Genomic DNA, 21,311 nt, shown 5'->3' on the forward strand with positions numbered 1-21,311 from the left:
ACTTCTGCCTCCCAGGTTCAAGCCATCCTCCCACCTCAGCCTCCCAAGCAGCTGGGAGCACAGACACACACCACCACACCTGACTAATTTAGTTATTTTTGGTAGAGATGGGGTTTCTCCATGTTGCCGAGTTTGGTCTCAAACTCCTGAGCTCAAGCCATCCGCCCACCTCAGCCTCCCAAAGTGCTGGGATTCCAGGCATGAGCAGCTGCACTTGGCCGAATTCTCTCATTTTAAAAGGCAGTGACAGCCAACAATAAAGGGACAGAGGGACATGAGAGCCTCTGGATATGACACAACAGGAAGAACACCAATTCCCCTTGTACAGTGCTCATGCCAAACCAGAATTGGAACCGAATCAATCTGACGGGTTCAAGAACTGTGTGCCGTGAGACACTACAACTGTCCTGAATGCTTCAAAAATGTCACTGACATGAAAAACAAAACACCCTCTAATCAAACAAAAAGAGAGAAACGTGTTCTACAATAAAGATGATCAGAAACATGAGGACATGCTAATAAATGTGATTTGCAATCCTTCCTGGAGCTTTTATTACTTAAGCTGTGAAGACACTCAGAGGACAGATGGGGGAATTTGGGCATGAATATTATCCAGTACCATTATATCAATGTTACACGGGTTTGAGCATGAATATTATATAGTAGCATTGTATCAATGTTACATGGGGTGGGGGTGCCTGGGGGGGCGGGGCGGGGGGTGGGGCATGGTTATGATGTTACGTTCTTTGTGTGGGAGAATGTCCTTGTTCTAAAGAGATCCAGCTGAAATATTTAGGGGTAACATTACATACAATTTACTTTCCACTGATTCAAATAAAGAAGGATAATGTAGCAAACAGTAACAATTGGCCAAAGTGAAGGGTAGATGGATGCTCACTGTTCTATTTCAACTTTTCCACTGTTGTATTGCAACTGTTGACATTTTTCAAAATAAAAAGGTAGAGTCAGAGTAAGTAGTGATGGCTCTGTATGCTCTCATGTAGGAACAAATCCATGATGTAACAGATTTAAGCAAGCTGCACAACAAAATGTACAGTGTGTTTACAATTTTAAAAATACATGAAAATTATATATATACATGTATAATATTTGTATAGATAGCAAATATATACACACTCATAACCAGTAATATACACACAGAAAAAATGTTCAGAGAATAACCAGTGTTACTCATTTGATGCAGTTACCTAAGAGAAAAGATGCGTTTTACTTCTAGATTCTTTTATTTTATGTTATATATATTTTTAAGACAGTCTCACTCTGTCACCCAGAGTGCAGTGGCACAATCTCCGCTCACTGCAACCTCTGCCTCCTGGGTTCAAGCAATTCTCCTGCCTCAGCCTCCTGAGTAGCTAGAATTACAGGCACCCACTGCCATGCCTGGCTAATTTTTGTATTTTTAGTAGAGACGGGGGTCTCACCATGTTGGCCAGGCTGGTCTTGAACTCCTGACCTCAGGTAATCTGCCCACCTCGGCCTCCCAATGTGCTGGGAATACAGGTGTGAGCCACCGAACCTGGCCTAGATTCTTTTAATTTTTTATAGTGAGCACTATTTTATATCCCAAGAAACAAAGGAACGAGAATACCATTTTTAATAGAAGGGAAAATGCTTTAATTTTTGTAAGAACTGGTAGATAATTCCATTAAACTCAAAAACATACTTCTTAAAAACTGTATTCAGGGAATCTATACAGACTTCTGATCTATCTCATTCAAAAATCATTTCACTCTGCAACTTTAAATCATCGTCATCTTGCTGAGAACCAGAGAACCAGAAAGGGTGGTAAAGAGGGGGAAAAAAAGCCCTATGGGTCAGCCAAAGTCATGAAGCTATGCAACAGGATGGACAGGGGAGCATCTCTGCTGCTCCCTCCGGGCCTTGGCACTCCTATACTTCAAACACACTTCTTTTCTTTTTTTTTGAGATGGAGTTTTGCTCTTTCACCTAGGCAAGAGTACAGTGGCTCAATCTCGATTCACTGCAACCTCCACCTCCCGGGTTCAAGTGATTCTCCTGCCTCGGCCTCCTGAGTAGCTGGGATTACAGGCATGTGCCACCACATCTCACTAATTTTTGTATTTTTAGTAGAGACGGGGTTTCACCATGTTTGCCAGGCTGGTCTCAAACTCCTGAGCTCAAGTGATCCTCCCGCCTCAGCCTCCCAAACTGCTGGGATTACAGGCGTGAGCCACCGCTTCCAGCCCTTCACACACAGTCCTAACAAACTCGGTGACCCATCTTCTTGCCTCTTGTCATTTAGAGGTCACAAATTAGGGCCGAGTAAACTATAAGAGGCAAGCGCACAACTGGCAAGGAGAAAAAGACAGAAAAAATATTTCCTAACACACCAACTTTTAAAAATTATACCTGCCAAGGCCTTTTGGTGAGAAGTGAACTAAGCCACACTCTTCCATAGCGCCCAACAGATCAGCACAGAGCAGGATAACTAATGCTTTTACTGACAATGCTGACTATCCCAGAGAAGTCTGAAGTATACTTACCATACCCTAAGAATACAGAGAAACTTTTTTTTTTTTTTTTTTTTTGAGACGGAGTCTTGTTCTGTTGCCCAGGCTGGAGTGCAGTGGCGCAATCTCGGCTTACTGCAACCTCTGCCTCCCAGGTTCAAGCGATTCTCCTATCTCAGCCTCCCAAGTAGCTGTGATTACAGGCACCCACCACCATGCCCAGCTAATTTTTGTATTTTCAGTAGAGACAGGGTTTCTCTAAGTTGGCCAGGCTGGCCTCAAACTCCTGACCTCAAGTGATCCACCCGCCTCAGCCTCCCAAAGTGCTGGGATTACAGGCGTGAGCCACCACACCCGGCCTAGAAACACTTTTTCTTTTTTTAAATTCAGGTCGTGGCAAACAAAAAGCCAACATTCATCTGTCTGTAAGATGTAGCAATACAGACCTCTATCTTCCCAGTGACACGAGGTAACTGTGACACATGGTTCCTTATGTTTTATCATTCTTTATCTGGAATTTCCAGAAGGCTTAAAGCTGTGTCTTTGAGGGAAAAAGAACCAAGAAACTACAGCAAGTGGAGCCAAGCAGAGGGAAACACTCTCACCTTTCCTTCCACTCCCACGCCGCAGTCAGATTCCTGAATCATGCTGACGTCATTGCCTCCGTCCCCTGTGAGCCACACAGACCAGAGAGAAAAGATGTTTCATTCTTACCTTAAACAAGAATGTATGCTTGTCTTTACCGCACTCTCGTCTTTCACGGAGCGCTTGCTGAGTGCCTGGCCTGCCCCGTCCATTCCATCTCTCCAACCCCGTGCACTACCAAGATCTTGTTTCACAGGCAGAGTGGCTGAGTGTCAGAGAGCCCAGGCGGCTTGCCAAGGGTCCCGGCACTGAGCAGCAGCAGTGGGACTGTGTCCACATAGGCATTTACCACCACCTGTCCTCCTCGGAGGCCGGGATACCCCAGGATTACCATCAGCAGCAACCTGCAGTGCTCTTACTGGACGCTTTCCATGCAGCATGGCAAGCACATTTTAAAGGTGATCCTTTTTAGGCTGAGCAGTGGCTCACGACTGTAATCTCATCAATTTAGGAGGCCGAGGCAGGCAGATCACCTGAGGTCAGGAGTTCGAGACCAGCCTGGCCAACATGGAGAAACCCCGTCTCTACTAAAAATACAAAAATTAGCCACATGTGGTGGTGCGCGCCTGTAGTCCCAGCAACTCGGGAGGCTGAGGCAGGAGAATCACTTGAACCCGGGAGACGGAGGTTGCAATGAGCTGAGATTGTGTCACTGCACTCCAGCTGGGCAACAGAGTGTGACTCCGTCTTAAAAAAAAAAAAGTGACCCCTTTTAGTCTTCATGACACCATTTAAGGAAGCCACAATTATTATTCCCATTCTATCATAAGCAAACCGAGGCTCAGACGGGTGAAAGAAGCCACCTGGGGCACCCACTGGCAAAAGCCAGTAGAAAGATTTGAACCCAGATCCAACCCCACAGTGTGTGGTCTCCACCCCCTGAAAGGCTGCACTCTTGAGCCACTGGCAAAGGAGTAGAGGCCTGGCACGTGCTTATCTGCTCTCTAAGGGAAATATTAAAAATAATAACAAAAAGAGCCAAAGTCTGAGAGGTGGAGAAAAATCATGACCTGAACAAAGGGGCCTGGGGAATTTGAAGAACGAGCAGCAGTGTCCAAATATCCTTAGGGAAAGGGAGCCTGGCACACCGGCAGGCCAGGGCCAGCAGCACAGCCTGAGCCTCGCCTACCTACTGCACAGGTGAGCTTGCCCGTGCGCTCCTGAAGCAGGCGCACGATCTGGGCCTTCTGGGTGGGGGCACAGCGGCAGCAGACTACGGCCGGGCACTGGCAGGCCAGCTCCATGAACTCGTACTCATAGTACTTGAGGCAAACCTGCAGGGTGGAGGGAGAGGTGGTGCGTTGGTGGAGGTCGCTGCCGAGCCTGCAGTGCCCCTGCCGAAGCCGGATAAGACCCAGGCTGCTGGGAGGACTGGCTCTCAGGGGTCCCCAAGCTCACCTCCAGGGAGTCTCCCGAGATGACCAGGGCACAATCATGCTTCCTGCGGAAGGCGTTCAGCTCGAGGTGAGCCTCCCCGCGGTTGGTCACCTGGAAGGGAACAGAGATGGAGAAGGAGGCATTGCTCTCCGGACATGACAGAACAATAAACAGTGGCTTCCAGGAGCCCACAAGAAGACAACGGCCACCCCAGCCAAGGGTCCCTCCCCTCCCCTGCCACCAGAGGCAACACCAAATGGAATCCTGTTGGTTATGACTCTGCAGGAATCAAGAGAGCCCATGTGCCAACCACCACCTACAATTTCCCCCAGGACTAAAAATGCCTGTACTGGCCGAGCGCAGTGGCTCACGCCTGTAATCCCAGCACTTTGGGAGGCTGAGGCGGGCGGATCACTTGAAGTCAGGAGTTTGAGACCAGCCTTGCCAACATGGTGAAACCCACTCTCTACTAAAAATAGAAAATTAGCTGGGCATGGTGGTGGGTGCCTGTAATTCTAGCTACTTGGGAGGCTGAGGCAGGAGAATCACTTGAACCCAGGAGGCAGAGGCTGCAGTGAGCCAAGATCATGCTACTGCACTGGCAGTCTGGGCAACAGAGCAAGACTCGTCTTTTTAAAAAAAAAAAAGGGGGGGGGACCAGGTGCGGTGGCTCACGCCTGTAATCTCAGCACTTTGGGAGGCTGAGGTGGGCGATCACCTGAGGTCAGGAGTTCAAGACCAGCCTGACCCACATGGAGAAACCCCATCTCTACTAAAAATACAAAATTAGCCAGGCTTGGTGGCACATGCCTATAATCCCAGCTACTTGGGAAGGCTGAAGCAGGAGAATCGCTTGAACCTGGGAGGTGGAGGTTGCGGTGAGCCAAGATCACGCCATTGCACTCCAGCTGGGCAACAAGAGCAAAACTCTTGTCTCCAAAAAAAAAAAAAAAAAGCCTGTACTTTCATTTTCAGCCAGGCGTTGGACTATGCATTCGGTAGATTTTTCTCATTTATTTCTCACAATGGCAGTATGAGGTGCCAAAAAGAAGACAGCTCTATTTTGCACCTAAGGAAACTGAAGCATGGTGACATTTGCTAACCTGACTAAAGGCACATGGCTAGTATGCTGTAGCCCAGGTATGCAGAGCCAGGCACCTAGCAGGGACTGGGCCACCTTTCTGTAAAGGACCAGATGTTAACTATTGTAGGCTTTGAGGACCACATGGTCTCCATCACAACCACTCAGCTCTGCCGTTGTAATCCAAAAGCAGTCATACACCATATGCAAACGAGCCGGTCTGTCTACACTCCAATAAAACAAAATACCTGCTGTTTAGAAAAACAGGTGGCTAGCACATAGGTCATTAGTTTGCAATCCCTGAATTCTAGAACAGTCAATTCTCATTATTCATAGTAGCTATGTTTTCTAAAGTCACTGTGAACACTGAATTAGCAAATACTAAACCATCACCTGTAGGGGAAATACAGGGTTAGGTTTTTGCCCCTGGTTGCAGTATCTTCATAAATATATAACCTTATTTTATGTGCGTTTCTATTTAAAGACACCTGGATTCATTAACATTGAGCTCACAGCCACCAGTGCTGTAACTCATGCCTGCATGAAGCTCATCTAACACACGCATTCGCTCCATAAGTCACATCAACAGCCTTCCTGCACTTAGGAAAACAAGCCAGCAAAGAAGCGCTGTGCTGGGGCCATTTTAAACGACAAACTGCCAACAAAAAGCATAAAAATGCGAAAAACCTGATACTTAATGGACTGCAAAAAAGACACTTGTTCGTCACATGAGGCTGAAAGAAGGAGGGAGTGCGTGAACTTGTTCAACCTCAGGTGGGAATGTGTGTCTCAGGCAGCTAAAATTTTAAGCCACTCTAGGCCAGGCGCGGTGGCTAATGCCTGTAATCCCAGCACTTTGGGAGGCTGAGGTGGGAGAATCACCTGAGGTCAGGGGTTCGAGACCAGCCTGGCCAACATGGTGAAACCCCGTCTCTACTAAAAATACGAAAATTAGCCAGGTGTGGTGGCAGGCGCCTGTAATCCCAGCTACCTGGGAGGCTGAGGCAGAAGAATTGCTTGAACCCAGGAGGCGGAGGTTGCAGTGAGCCAAGATTGCACCACTGCACTCCAGCCTGGGCAATAGGAGCAAGGCCCCATCTCAAAAAAAAAAAAAAAAGGAGAGATTTAAGCCACTCTACGTATGACGGTGAAAATATCAAGAGTACTGATTTGGAGGTCACAGATAAATTTTGGGAGGAGGAGAATTCACAAAGAATCTATGAATGATGAGAACTGACTATACCTGCCTCTATACAACACTATGCTATTTCAAAAATCCCTGGATTTTTTGAAGCTTCTGTGTGCTATGGACCAAAGGAGGGGTGAGGGGGAGACCCCCAAACATCTAGAGACCCTCCAGTTGTTTGCCATCGTGGCTCTGGTTTCAGATCAGTGGGATTACTATATCCTGCCCCAAAGAGGACCCGGTCCCCCTACCTCCCCAATGCAATAAAGCCTAGCACAGTCCTCACTGGCAGCAGTTCCTGATGTGCACATTGTCTTGGTCAATGTCTGCCACAAGGGCGGGCGATTTCTCATTTGCCCATCCAATTCACCTCCTTCAAAAGGCTCCTCAATGGTCCTAAATGCTTCCCTCCTCAGGAGGGCAGATGGACCAGTATCTGTGGCCTGGAATTTCCTTCTTATCCAAGGACTTGACTTTCAGGGGTTCCGTGAAATCCCAGGAATCCCATGCATAATTTCATGTGTATGAGTGGATCTGCATCTTTCGGGGGGAGTGCCTGACTTTCATCAGCTTCTCAAAGGGACCATGACCCCCAAAAGGTTAAGAGCACGGCATTAGCACAGGGCTAGAAGGAGGTACTCCTAAACCACTACTGGAAGGAACTCTCCAGCCGGCGCCTGGGTCATTAATCATCCCATCCAAAGCAACCGTGGTTGATGCTCCCCACCCTAGGTAATTCACATGCTGCCCCTCCCTTCTTAAGGGGCCCACTCGAGGTTAGGAGGTTATAGGACAAATTGAACATCATCCCCACATGGCCCTAACACAGAGGACACTTTACCAGCCGAAAAACGTGGATGTCTTGGTTTCTGGTCACCAGATGTGCATTCTTCGCTGTGCATGTAGCTGTCTCCAGCTTGTCCCCTGTCAGCATCCAAACCTGAAATCATGGCATGACAGAGGTCCTGTTTATTAGTTTTTGAGGCCGGCCTGTCATCTGCAACAGCTGAGTTTCCAACAACATGGAGCTGAACTTGGTATGTTCCGTTTACCTCCTGCCAACTCGTGCTGTCCCCAACACAACACAGCAAGTGCCCTGGCTGAAGGGCTCTGGGACTCCAAGCAACCACTGCTGGTAGCAGCAAAAACTGGCAGATGCTTCTAGAAAGGGCCATTTGGCCACACACTACAGGAGGTACTATGAAGCTCGGTCCTTGGACCGCACAATTCCCCTTCTGAGGATTTTTCTTAAAGTGATAAATATCCTAAAAGAAGGGAAAGGCTGTACGGGTGAGGGGGCACTTCTCTGTCCTACAGGAAACACTCATTTTTGACGCTGTGGACTTTCTATGTAGTTGGATGAGCAAGACAGACCCTCCTGGGGTTTAACTCAGCTTATAAAACGCTGACCGTAAATGAGTCAGGTTCTTCCATACCATGCATTAGCTCACACTACATTTCTCTGCTGTGGGCTCAGAGAGGGGAGATGACTTGCCCCAAGCCACACAGCTACCTCTTGTCCTAACCAGGCCCAGAATCCGGGTCTTTAGAGTCCTCATGGAATGTGCTTCTTGCTCTGTGATTTTACCTCATTAACCCTTTTGTTCTCTTTGCTCCCAGCTGGGAGCAGTCTTGGGGCTATCGGTCAAAGAAAATCTGGATAGGAGGGAAAGTATAGGAAAGAAGATCACGACAAATGTCTCCCGAGTGTCCACTACGTGCCCAGCACCCACGTTGAGCTCTCTGTTACCTTCATGACAGCTTCTGGAGGCTGGAAATGGAAGCGCTAAGAGCTTCAGTCATTTGCCAAGGGTCACAGAAGAAGTAAAGGGAGAGGTAGGATGGAAACCCAGGCAGTGAGACGGGCAGAAGGAAGGCACCGGGCACCTCTCAGGGCTGAGCCTCCCGGGCCCTCTCCCCTAGCTGGGTCTGTTTTCCCTCAATATCCCGCCTGTCCTAAAAATAATATTCTTTTTGGTGAGCCTCGTTTAGTCATAGTTCTCAGGGTTTGAGGTAAGAGAACAAACACTGGGGAAGGAATTGGGAAGTTCAAGTTCCAGAAAAGCATGAAAAGAACGATCAGGTGCATGACATGGCTAATGTCCCATGCTGTGATGAAGGGAAGGTACTACAGGAAGGGTCCAAGACCCCAGCTCCAGTCCCGGCTCTGCTGCTTCCCAATGTGAGAACCTGGGGAATGGAGACGCCTCACTCAGCCTCAGTTTCTACATCCATACAAGGGGCTGATTTAGAAAATATCCTGTGCAGCCAGGCGCGGTGGCTCACGCCTGTAATCCCAACACTTTGGGAGGCTGAGGCGGGTGGATCACTTGAGGTCAGGAGTTCGAGACCAGCCTGACCAACATGGAGAAAACCCATCTCTACTAAATATACAAAATTATCCAGGTATGCTGGTACATACCTATAATCCCAGCTACTTGGGAGGCTGAGGCAGGAGAATCTCTTGAACCCAGGAAGTGGAGGTTGCAGTGAACTGAGATCGCACCACTACACTCCAGCCTGGGCGACAGAGTGAAACTCTGTCTCAAAAAAAAAAAAAAAAAAAGAAAGAAAGAAAAGAAAAGAAAATTTCCTGTGCAAGATCGTATCTTAGACTTTAATTACCAACTAACCTGCCCCATCCCAGGCACTCCCCTCCTCCTCTCATCTAACAGGAAACTAGAATGATAAGTCACATGCACACTCTGTGAATAAAATATCTCGTCTTGGGCTAACACAGTTTTGAGAAGGAGAAAAACCCCAGGACAAAGATGGAAGCAGAAAATGGAAACTCCAGAAGTCTTAGGAATGGCCAGGGCCCCACTGCAGACCCCACGATGAAGCAGAAATGGGCCTCCAGCAGCCAGACTTCCGGAAGCAAGGTCCCGTTGGTGATTTCCTTATGACGAACCAGGCCTGTGAGCCAAATGCAAGCGACAGAATTGGGTTTACAAGGAAACAGGCACGCAGGGGTGGGAGTCCCCAGTGGGCCTGAATGTTGCCTGGCATCTAACCTGTCCTCCTGCCATGGCCCTGCTGAAAGGACAGGCCCCAGGATGCAGCAGAGAGCCACTTTTGAGTGGAGGCCGGTGGCAGGCACACGATTCCAGGAGCTCCAGGCCAATGAGTTTGGTTGTTCACACCTCCCTTGGTCCACTGAGGACCAGGTCCTCAGGCGCCCTCTGCTGGCCCCTCCAGATTCAACTCCTAGTACTTTTTTTTTGGGTCGCCACTGGTAGAGTGCAAAATGCTAATACGACAGTGTGATGGCGCTGGCGGTCACTCTGCTGGGTGGTCACTCACTCACTCGGCCACACGGCAGACAGACCGGCGTGCCAATCACTCAACTAGAATTTAATCAGCAGCCATGCACGCTGGACACTGCTCGGCCTTGAGCACCAGGGAGCCCAGTGGAGTCAGGGGAGTCATCGGTACAGTAAAGGCAAACGCTACACAAGATGTCTTCCAAAATCAGGGCTGGAGGGCCAGGCACAGTGGCTCACACCTGTAATCCTAGCACTTCGGAGACTGAGACGGACAGATCACCTGAGGTCAGGAGTTCAAAACCAGCCTGGCCAACATGGTGAAACCGTCTATCTACAAAAATATAAAAATTGGCCGGGCGTGGTGGTACGTGCCTGTAATCCCAGCTGCTAGGGAGGCTGAGGCACAAGAATTGCTTGAATCCAGGAAGCAGAGGTTGCAGTTAACCAAGATCACGCCACTGCACTCCAGCCTGGGTGACACAGTGAGACTCCGTCTCAAAAAAAAAAAAAAAAAATCAGGGTTGGAGGGGCAGAAACAGTGGCTGTGGCCCATTGCAGATAAGGCACTCCTGGTCTCCTCTGCTGCTCCTCCTGCCCTTTCCCCCTGTGATCTCCCTGCACTGCTGAGGGATAACTGGCATTGCCCTGGAGTGCCCTTCCCTGCGGCCAGCCTGCCCTACCTTGATGCCAGCATTCCTCAGGGTCTCCAGCGTGGGCCGCACGTCTGCCTGCAGCTGGTCCTCCACGCCCGTCAGGCACAGCAGTTCCATCTCCATCTCCAGGCTCTCGATCACCGTGGCCACTTTGAGGGAGCGGTCGTGCACACTCAGCTTGGCCTGGACGTAGCGGGCCTGGGACACACCAGCAGATGCAGTCACTGCTTAGGGTGAGGAGAGGCCAGGCTGACTGGCCAGTGCCAAGAGTGGAAGGGCCACACCCGATCCCCACCACACGGGGTGGGGGACCCCAGCAGGTGAGCTGGACCCCACAGGGGTGACACAGGCTTCCGGCTTCCTCACAAGTCCTCCATGTAGACATTGCACAGAACTGAGTCCCACCCTACACTCCACACTCACCTGCTGGGAGACTTCCAGCAAGTCACTTAACCTCTCTGAGCCGTGGCCACGAAATGGCAATAACAGCACCAACCTCATTGGGTTGTCTCAGGGACAGGCACAACCAAGATCTCAAAAAAACAGTAAGTTCTCCCATACACAACATGCACTTTGTAAGCCAAACTGTGGGTCACCAGGTTTTCTAAAGACCAAGTTGAGCTTCTGAAGACCATCAACCCAAACTGCCGCTTCTTCTCTTTATCATGTTAGCAAAAACCTGGAGGAAAACCAGTCATCTCCTAATGGGCCCGCTTGAAGCACATGCTTTTAAAATTAAAAGGCAGGTAGCACTGATCAGGGCTAAAATGCTTGTTAAATAATGGCTTACAAAGAACTCAAATATATTAAAGAGAGATCCAGGCAGTTTCCCCGCATGGAGCAGGGCAGGGCCCCAAGAAGCGTGTCCCGCCTCCCTCCCTTGCATTCCTGCACGCTGGCTTTAGGCCAGGCACCAGAGACACGGCAGTAAACAAGACGAGGACCCTCCCCTCAGGGAACACACAATCTATGGGATGGGATGACAATAAGCAAGTCAATAATCTGGTTCAACCCCAACATTTTTACAGCTTAAAGAAATTAGGGAGGCCGGGTGTGGTGGTTCATGCCTGTAATCCCAGCACTCTAGAAGACCGAGGCAGGCAGATCACCTGAGGTCAGGAGTTTGAGACCAGCCTGGCCAACATGGCAAAACCGTGTCTCTACTAAAAATACAAAACTTAGCCAGGCATGGCGGCACATGCCTGTAATCCCAGCTACTTGGGGGCTTGAGGGAGGAGAATCGCTTGAACCCAGGAGGCAGAGGTTGCAGTGAGCAGAGATCGTGCCATTGGCACTACAGTCTGGGCAACAAGAGTAAAGCTCTGTCTCAAATAAAAAAAAAAAAAAAGAAAAGAAATTAGGGAGCCAAACCAGATGCGGTGGCTCACACTTGTAATCCCAGCTACAAGGAGGTTGAGGCAGGAGGATGGCTTGAGGCCAGGAGTTTGAGACCAGCCTGGGCAGCATAGCGAGATCCCGTCTCAGAATAAATGTGCAAAAAAAAAAAGAGAAAAGAAATTAGGGCTCCAAGAGAATGATTTATGCCAAATTTTCCCGAAGGCATACCATATGCCAAGGACTATCTTTAACTACTAAGGATATAAGAATAAACCAGGCCAGGCACAGTGGCTCACACCTGTAATCCCTGCACTTTGGGAGGCCAAGGCTGGTGGATCACCTGAGGTCAGGAGTTCGAGACCAGCCTGGCCAATATGGTGAAACCCCATCTCTACTAAAAATACAAAAATTAGCCGGGCATGGTGACGTGCAACTGTAATCCCAGCTACTCCGGAGGCCGAGGCAGAAGGATCCCTTGAACCTGGGAGGTGGAGGTTACAGTGAGCCAAGATCACACCACTGCACTCCAGCCTGGGCGACAAGAGCGAAACTCTGTCTCAAAAAAAAAAAAAAAAAAAAAAAAGAACAAGAAGAAGAACAAACCAGACTTGTAAAGTCCCTGTCTTCAAAAACATTTTATTCCCGAAAGGAGATGGATAAGATGAATGTTAAAAAAATATGTGAACAGGGTCAAGTTTATATTCTTCTGGCCTCTCCAGATTCAACTCCTAGACATATTTTTTTGGCCCCAAATGGTAGCATGCGATGACAGTGACAAGTGCAATGAAAAAAGTGAAATGGTGTGATGGATGGAAAGTGAGAAAGAGCCTTAGACAGGTGGTCCAGGAAGACTTCTTGGAGGACAGGGCTTTTGAGCTGAGACCCAAAAGAAGCGAGGGAATGGGCCACGGGGCTCTGTGGGTGAAGAGAGTTCCAGGCAGACAGAACGGCCAAGTGCAAAGGTCTTCAACAACAGTGAACCCAGTGTGCCCAGAAATGACATCAGAATGGCTCGCATAGGATGAGGGATGGTGGAAGGAGTGACTGGGAGGCAGGCGGGGCTGCAAAGGCAATGGAAAGGTCCCAGAACAACTTACTTCAAAGTCCTGATACTGCTCCTCTGCAAGAGACTTCTTTGCCACCACGAGCACCCGCAGCCCTTCTCGGGCCATGTTGCCACACTGAAAAATAGACCACGGTCAGAGTGGGAGCGGTGCTGAGAGCTCCTGACCTCACTGGGGAAGGACCAGTGCCCAAGTGGACGTGCCCCTCCCACAGGGTCAGAGAAAATGGCAAATCAGAAAGTTGCTTTCCCCTATGGCAATCCTCCCTGGAGCAAGCTTTCTATAGGGGAGGTTGCAGAGAGGCAGCCGGTGAGCCAAACACAGCCCACACACAGGTCGTCTTCAACTAGCACATGTATGTTTCCAAATTTAAGTCAACATTGTGCGGTCTCACACACAAATCTGGATTGCTGAATGGGTGGAAAAACTGAGCATCTGACAAAACCAGGTGCATTTTCCCAAATAACCACAATCAATGATGGCTGAGGCGCAGTGGCCTCCACGTGTTCCCAGGAAGTGGAGGTGTCAAGTGAAGAACACTCCAGCACGTTTTACACGCAAAGTGCAACTCTGCTCAGAATCACAACCTGTTTGTTTAACTGCCAGGCCCCTGTAGGCATTTGAGTTTGCAACCCTCAAACTGAGAATCTTATGCAAAATGTAAATTCCCCACCTAGAGCTAAGAGATGGGACAAAAATGGCCTGAAAACTGCCTCCCTCCTGCTGCTGGTCAACTGCCCACGTCACAAACTGGGTTGTGCGACCTCTGATGTGGCCCCTCCTGGAACTCACATTCTGGTATAATCGCCTACCCTTTGAGTGTGTGCTGGACCTAGTGACTTGTCCCTAACAAACAGAATGGGCAAGAGTGAGGGGATGTCACATCTGAGATCAGGTTAGTAAAGACAGTGACTTCCATCTTGTTTGCCCTCTCCTGTTCCATCACCTGCTCTCTTTGATGAAGCTAGTTGCCAGGCTGTGAGTGGCCCTATGGGAGAGGCCCACCTGCAAGGAATAGAGGGCGGCCTCTGGCCAACAGTTGGCAACAACCTGAGACCCTTAGTTCAACAGTCCAAAAGTAGCTGAATGCAGCCCACAACAACTGAGCTTGCTCACAAATGGATCCTGCCCCGGTCAAGTCTTGAGATAAGACCACAGCCCCAGCCAACATCTGAATTACAGCCAGTGGGAGGCCCTGAAGCAGAGGATGCAGTTCAGCCACACCAGCATCCCTGACCCACAGAAACCATTATATATTAAATGGGTGCTGCTTTAAGCAGCTGCATTTCAGGGTGGTTTGTTACACAGCCACCGATAACAAATACAGAGATCCACCTTACCATGCAAGGGGCTGCCTCTGCAGAACATGCTTCCAAGGCCTGGTTTAACTTCCTGCATCACACTTACCTCTTCCTCCAACCAGTCATTGTACTGCACAATGCCAGCCATGACCACATCTGCTCCCTTCATGTAAAACGTAATTTCTCCAGTTGATTCATCCTAGAGAGGGAGGCCGGAAGGAATGAGAAACTGAAAGGAACACCCTCTTTCGGCGGCAAAGCCCGCTTCCCATGACAGACGGTGTACAAAGTGCACTTAACAGACATCAATGTTTTTTCACTTGGCTGAAGATGAAAAGCGAGAAGGGGCCTCATTTAGGGGCAAAGGCTACAGAAAGTAAAAGGAAAACTCAAAGCACTTGGAAGATTTTCAATGATGAAAGAAAGATCAAATGGATTTAAGACCTTTGTTTTGAAAGTTATTACTATTTCAACTGGAATAGACTCACATGCTATGATTTTAGATTTACACTTGGGACTGCAGATATCATCAAACTGTGGTCCACTGAAAGAAAAGGGAAGATAAGGACTAGAACAGGGAGTCTCAACCTCGTCACTGTGAACATTTGGGGCCAGATAACTCTTTGCTCTGCAGGTCCCCTCCTGTGCACTGTACAATGTTGAGCAGCATCCCTGGCCCCTACGCACTAGATGCCAGTCATACCCTCCATGGTGACAACCAGAACGTCTCTAGACTTTAGCAAATGTCTCCTGGGGGCAAACTGACTGTCTCAGCTGAGAATAATTCCAGATTCCTAAGTCTAACTAAGGACTTGCCTAGAGATCCAATTACCCAGAGTTTCAGTTCACCCTAACCAGATTTTCTGGGTAGTGGGTAGCACCATGGCACAGGCATCAAATGCTTGGACCAAGTACCAGTTTCTAGTTGTGTGCAGCTGGACAAGCTGCTCCTCTTCCCTAAACCTCAGTTTTCTCATCTGTAAAACAGGAATCAAGCATGTAGCACAGAGACTGACGCACGAAAAGGAACCTTCAGTGGTATAACTACTGCTGGGATGAGAGTGATTTCCCAAGTCCCCAGCCATACTGTACGTAGAGAACAAGGCTCGGCCCAGTACTCTCAACAGGGCAATGTGGCCCTCCAGGAGACATGTGGCAATGTCTGGAGACACTCTAGGTGTCACAACGCAGGCAATGTCCTACTAGAATCTGACGGGTGGAGGCCAGGGGTGCTGCTCACCCTCCTACATCACACAGGACGCCCCCAACCACCACCAGGAACTCCTCCAGCCCTAAAAGTCAACAGTGCTGAGACTGAGAAGTCCTGGCTCTGAGGAATGAGGGCGCAGCCACAGATCCTTCCCCCATTTTCCCCCAATGATTCGCGTCACTGGGAGGTGGGAGGCAGTAAAGATAAGCAAGAAAACTGAGCATGGCCATCAATACCTTGTGCCTAAATTTTGCTACTCCAGGAAGCCCAGAATAAATGCCCGAAAAGTCTTCATTGAATATGGAACCGTGGAGACAAAAGTGACTGCATCTCAAGCTGGGTGTGGTGGCTCACGCCTGTAGTCCCAACACTTTGGGAGGCTCAGGTAGGTAGATTACCTGAGGTCAGGAGTTCGAGACCAGCCTAGCCAACATGGTGAGACCCTGTCTCTACTAAAAATACAAAATTAGCTGGGTGTGGTGGTGCATGCCTGTAATCCCAGCTACTCAGGAGGCAAGGCTGGAGAATCACTTAAACCTGGGAGGCGGAGGTTGCAATGAGCTGAGATTGCACCATTGCACTCCAACCTGAGCAACAAGAGTGAAACTCCATCTCAAAAAAAAAGTGACTGCATCTCAGGTGCAAATGTGCAATGCTGACTTCTGATTAGCCCAGTCCCGTGAACACCCCTGATTCCTAGTTAATTCACCGTCCTTCACATAAGAACATGTCAACCTTGATGTTATCGCACAAATTACAGGTGATGACACATACAGCTTTCTTGCCTCTCCTGGAAGGTGCCCGTAATTGTCCTGCTGGGGCACGCGGACCCTTTCCCTGTGGTATAAGCCCTGGGTCTAGGGAGTAACAGTATGGACATCCACCTGTTTTCCTGCCGCCCAAAACTACACTTCTGTCTGTTCAGCTCCCCCAAAAACCACGCTTCTATCTGTAAGTTTCTCCCAATAAAACACCCTTTAATGACAAACTGGATTTGCCTGCCTTGTTCTTTGGTTTCAGGCTCCTTCGGAGGCCACTTTGTCTATGCAGCCCTTTCATGGAACAGAAATATCCAAAATCAGATTAGTGGTAGAGTCTCCTCTTTTAGAATAACTTTCAAATGCCCCTTAATCACCGACAATCTTTTAGAACAACATGCTGACTCATAAGAGCACCCCCAGGCCAAGATAGGCACCCACGTTTAAAAGCGTTCAACTGCACACTTTATCTCTGATTGACTGTGGCTACGCCTGCTCTTGACGCAGGCCAAAGAGAGCTGTGGGGTCTGCACATTAAAGCATCAGAGGTTTTATTTTTTCCTTCCCCCCGACAACCAAAGGGTGCTCAACAACATGGCTGTAGGAAATGATGCTCCCAGCCCAGCTTCCTCACCAAGAAAAGGGCTTGAGCGAGTTCAGAAGTTCTGTCCAATATAAATACCGCATCAACGATCCCCTCCCATGAGTCACTTCCTCCCACGGAGTTCATCACAAGTTTATTTCGTTCCCATATTATGGCAAGATTACGCCATAAATTTACAGAGATCGGCCGGCTGTGTGGCATTGTTTGCGGGCCTCATCTTTTCCCACCGTGGTCTGCATCTGGCACCTGCTCAAAGGCCTCTTTTAGTCCAGCAATGACAGCGCTACGATGATCTACAGCCACGATCCAAACCCGTGGCTCCACGTGGGAAGGGGGAGAAAGCATTGGAACATCTTGTACGCCACAGAAACAAAACAGGGACACAACCTTCCTGCAAAAAGACATCACACGAGTCCTTCTCCAACCTTGCCTGATTTCTTAAGAGACAGACATTCACACAAGGAAATGGCCTTGCTTTGTGGGTGCAAGAAGGTGCCATCTTGCACTGTGCGTCCACTCACACATGTTTAAAAAAGAGACAGGGGAGACCCAAACTGGGGCTGTCCACAGTCACTAAACCAAGTCAAGAGAAGTTTTCTTTTTTTTCTTATTCTTTTTTCTTTTTCTTTATTTTTTTGAGATAGGGTCTTGCTGTGTTGCCCAGGCTAGAGCGCAATGGCACAATCACGACTCACTACAGCCTCAACCTCCTGGACTCAAGTGACCTCAACCTGGACCTCCTGACCTCAACCTTCCCAGTAGCTGGGACTACAGGTGTGCACCACCATGCCCAGCTAATTTTTTTGCTTTTAGTAGAGGTGGAGTCTGGCAATGATGCCCAGGCTGGACTGAAACTCGTGGGCTCAGGTGATCCTCCTGCCTTGGCCTCCCAAAGTATTACAGGCGGGAGCCACCGTACCAAGCCTAGGAGAAGTTTTATAACTGAACTAAAACTTCCTCACATCAGGTAATTGGACAGTCATTTGCATAGAGCATTTGGGTTATATGAACACATCATAACAGGGTTTCTCAGGCCCTTCCTCATGGTGGGGGCTGTCCTGTGCATTGCAGGATGCTGAGTGGCATCCCTGCTCTCCACCTATGACATGCCAGTAGCACTCTCAGCCTCTGGTTGTGACAACCACAAATGTTGCCAGACATTCTCGAATGCCCCCAGGATGAGAACCATCACGCTAGAGGAGCGTGGTGAGGTTTGTGCCGAGGGGAGAACTAGTCCAAAAGCCCCAGAGGCCCAGTTCCACCAACCCAACCAAAGATAAAGAGGTCAGAAAATGAGAAAAAATAGCAAAATAATACTTACTTCATTAAAGACAACCTCACCAAGATGGACATTCACAGCACTATTTTTAGTAGTCAAAACCAAGAAAAAAGCGAGGCGCAGTGGCTCACACCTGTAATCCCAGCACTTTGGGGGGCCGAGGCTGGTGGATCACTGAGGTCAGGAGTTCGAGACCAGCCTGCCCAACATGGTGAAACCCCGTCTCTACTAAAAAATGCAAAAATGAGCCAGGCGTGGTGGCAGGTGCCTGTAATCCCAGCTACTCAGGAGGCTGAGGCAGGAGAATCACTTGAACCCAGGAGGCAGAGGTTGCAGTGAGCTGAGATTGCACCACTGCACTCCAGCCTGGATGACAGAGTGAGACTCCGTCTCAAAAAACAAAACAAAACAAAACAAAAAAACTGAAATTGAGAAACAGCCTAAGCAGCCAAAAAATAAGTTAATGAATGAAATAGTGGCACATTCTTTCAACAGAACGCTGCACATGCGTTAAAAATCATTAAAATCAGATTTTAATAATATGAGAAAATTCTCATCGTATACATATAGTTCAATAAGGGAGGAAGTTTAGGAAGCCTTCTATGGAGTTCAGTGCTAATTTTATGAAAATGTGTGTGGATATTTACACTCGGATATGCTTAGAAAAGAGACTGAAAGGAAATCCCTTGAAAAGGTAAAAGGTCTTTTGTTGGGTGAAAATGGAGATGAACTGGTCAGGCACGGTGGCTCACACCTGTAATCCCAGTACTTAGGGAGGTTGAAGCGGGAGGACAGCTTGAGGCCAGAAGTTTGAGACCAGCCTGTGCAACACAGAGAGACTTTGGCTCTACAAAAAAATTTAAAACTTAGCTGGGTGTGGCAGTGCATACCTGTAGTCCCAGCTACTTAAGAGGCAGAGGCAGGAGGATCCCTTGAGTCCAGCAGGTCAAGGCTGCAATGAGCCATGTTCATACCACTGCACTCCAGCCTAGGTAACAGAGTGAGACTCTGTCTTGAGAAAGAAAGAAAAGAAGAGAAAAGAAAAAAAGGGAGGGAGGCAAAAAAAAGAAAGAAAGAAAGGACAGAAGAAGGGAAAGAGGGAGAGAGACAGAAAGAGGGAAGGAAGGGAGGGAGGAAGGAAGGAAGGAAAAGAGGGAGGGTGGGAGGAAGAAAGGGAGGGAGGGAGAGAGGGAGGGAGGGAGAGAGGGAGGGCAGTTTTGATCCCCCTCTTTACCTGTAACTTTTTGTTCTAAATGCCTTAACTGTGAATGTTTTTTAATAACCTGGGAAGGGGGGCATGCCAGGTTAAAACAAAAATAGATCTGCCCATCTGACAGCATCACAGACTCTAAGTGCAGAGTCCCTGTTCTTCCTGCTGGAAGACACATGAGCCACATCTCAAAAAAATATAACATGTCCTTCACAACTAGATGAAGAGTGGTGTGTGCCATTCACTTATTCTAGGATGGCTGATATTAGGGACTGTTCAATGATAAGTCAACCCTCAAATGACCCTAGCAGAGCCCACAGCCCTACGTCTTGAAAAACTTCAGGCTGGAACAAAATTAAAGTAATTCGATAGGAGATAATGACACTCATTCCCCAGGAAACACCCCACCCACAGGATCTATGCTGCTGCTTCCAGACCACAGATGTTCTTGACATCAGATGCACACTCAAGATATGGTTTAGAAGCCAGGGATCCAGCCAGGTGTGGACCAGTGGGAAAAGCAGCAGCTGTGTGGGAGAGAAAGCTCCCTCTCCACCCAAGAGTTGCCAAGGACACAGGTCCTGCAGAGTCTGAAAGAACCTATTGGCCTCTGGACATAAAAATCCCCTAACATAGGGCCGAGCGTGGTGGCTCACTTCTGTATCCCAGCACTTTGGGAGGCCGAGGTGGGTGGATCACCTGAGGTCGGGAGTTCGAGACCAGCCTGGCCAACATGGAGAAACCCCATCTCTACTAAAAATATGAAATTAGCCGGGCATGGTAGCACATGCCTGTAATCCCAGCTACTCGGGAGGCTGGGGTAGGAGAATCGCTTGGACCCAGGAGGCGAAGGTTGCAGTGAGCTGAGATCACGCCATTGCACTCTAGCCTGGGAAACAAAAACAAAACTCCATCTCAAAAAAAAAAAAAAAAAAAAAAAAAAAAATCCCCTAACATGTGATGTTTCAAAGCATATTCATGGTGTGCGTCTCTGGTTCCTCAATACAAGTGCTCAGTGCCACCTCCATCTCCTCCTGGGCAGGAAGTCTTGAAAGTGGCTCGCAATGCCCCCCACCTCCTGGTACTCATGCTGTGTGTCAGCCACCCCCCCTGGAGTGGAGCTGGGCCTAGTGACTTGCTTCTGGTAACAGTATGAGGCTGACGTGAGGGGAGGTCACCTCTGACAGTGGGTGACAGAAGACTGTGACTGCCATCTCATTCACTCTCACCTGCTCACTCTGAAGAGGTAGCTGACAGGGGAGCTGACTACAGGGAGGCCCTCGTGGGAAGGCACTGAGGGTGGCCTCTGGCCAACAGCCAGGAAAGAACTAAGGCCCTCAGTCCAACAACCCACCCAGAGCCAAACTCTGCCAACAACACTGACGTCTGTATGTGGATCCTACCACCATAGAATCTTAGAGCCCTTGAGCCCAGGTTGTGAGAGACCCTGAGCCAGAGGACCCAGCCAAGCCTGCCACAGAAATTGTCCTGGCCACAGAAACTATCAGATAGCAAATAGAAAACAGAGCCCCCAGTTAGGTGTGGTGGCTCATGCCTGTAATCCCAGCACTTTGGGAGGCCGAGACAGGAGGATCATTTGAGCCCAGGAGTTTGAGATCAGCCTGGGCAATATGGTGAGACCCTATCTTCACTAAACGATAAGAATTAGCAGAGCATGGTGGTGTGCACCTGTAGTCCCAGCTACTTGGGAGGCTGAGGCAGGAAGGTTGCTTGAGCCTGGGAGGTCGAGGCTGCAGTGAGCCATGATTATGCCACCGCACTCCACCCTAGGCAACAGAGCAAGACGGATGGAGGGATGGACGGATGGACGGAAGGAAGGAAGGAAG

The 21,311-nt window shown here is 49.0% G+C and overlaps 1 protein-coding gene across 2 annotated transcripts in view; it reads right to left on the reverse strand.

The window, feature by feature from the left end:
- ATP9A (ATPase phospholipid transporting 9A (putative)) overlaps positions 1-21,311 on the reverse strand; it is a 172,302-nt gene that overhangs the window by 17,670 nt on the left and 133,321 nt on the right. For both annotated transcript variants that reach the window (XM_031004838.3, XM_031004837.3), the window contains 7 exons: positions 14,510-14,602; positions 13,136-13,219; positions 10,728-10,898; positions 7,623-7,721; positions 4,536-4,625; positions 4,267-4,411; positions 3,098-3,162 (listed from right to left, as the gene is read on the reverse strand). In XM_031004838.3, the coding sequence (XP_030860698.1) occupies positions 3,098-3,162; positions 4,267-4,411; positions 4,536-4,625; positions 7,623-7,721; positions 10,728-10,898; positions 13,136-13,219; positions 14,510-14,602 (747 nt within the window). The remainder of the gene's footprint in view (positions 1-3,097; positions 3,163-4,266; positions 4,412-4,535; positions 4,626-7,622; positions 7,722-10,727; positions 10,899-13,135; positions 13,220-14,509; positions 14,603-21,311) is intronic.

This window comes from Gorilla gorilla, chromosome 21 (assembly GCF_029281585.2).
Source record: "Gorilla gorilla gorilla isolate KB3781 chromosome 21, NHGRI_mGorGor1-v2.1_pri, whole genome shotgun sequence".
Taxonomy (NCBI): domain Eukaryota; kingdom Metazoa; phylum Chordata; class Mammalia; order Primates; family Hominidae; genus Gorilla; species Gorilla gorilla.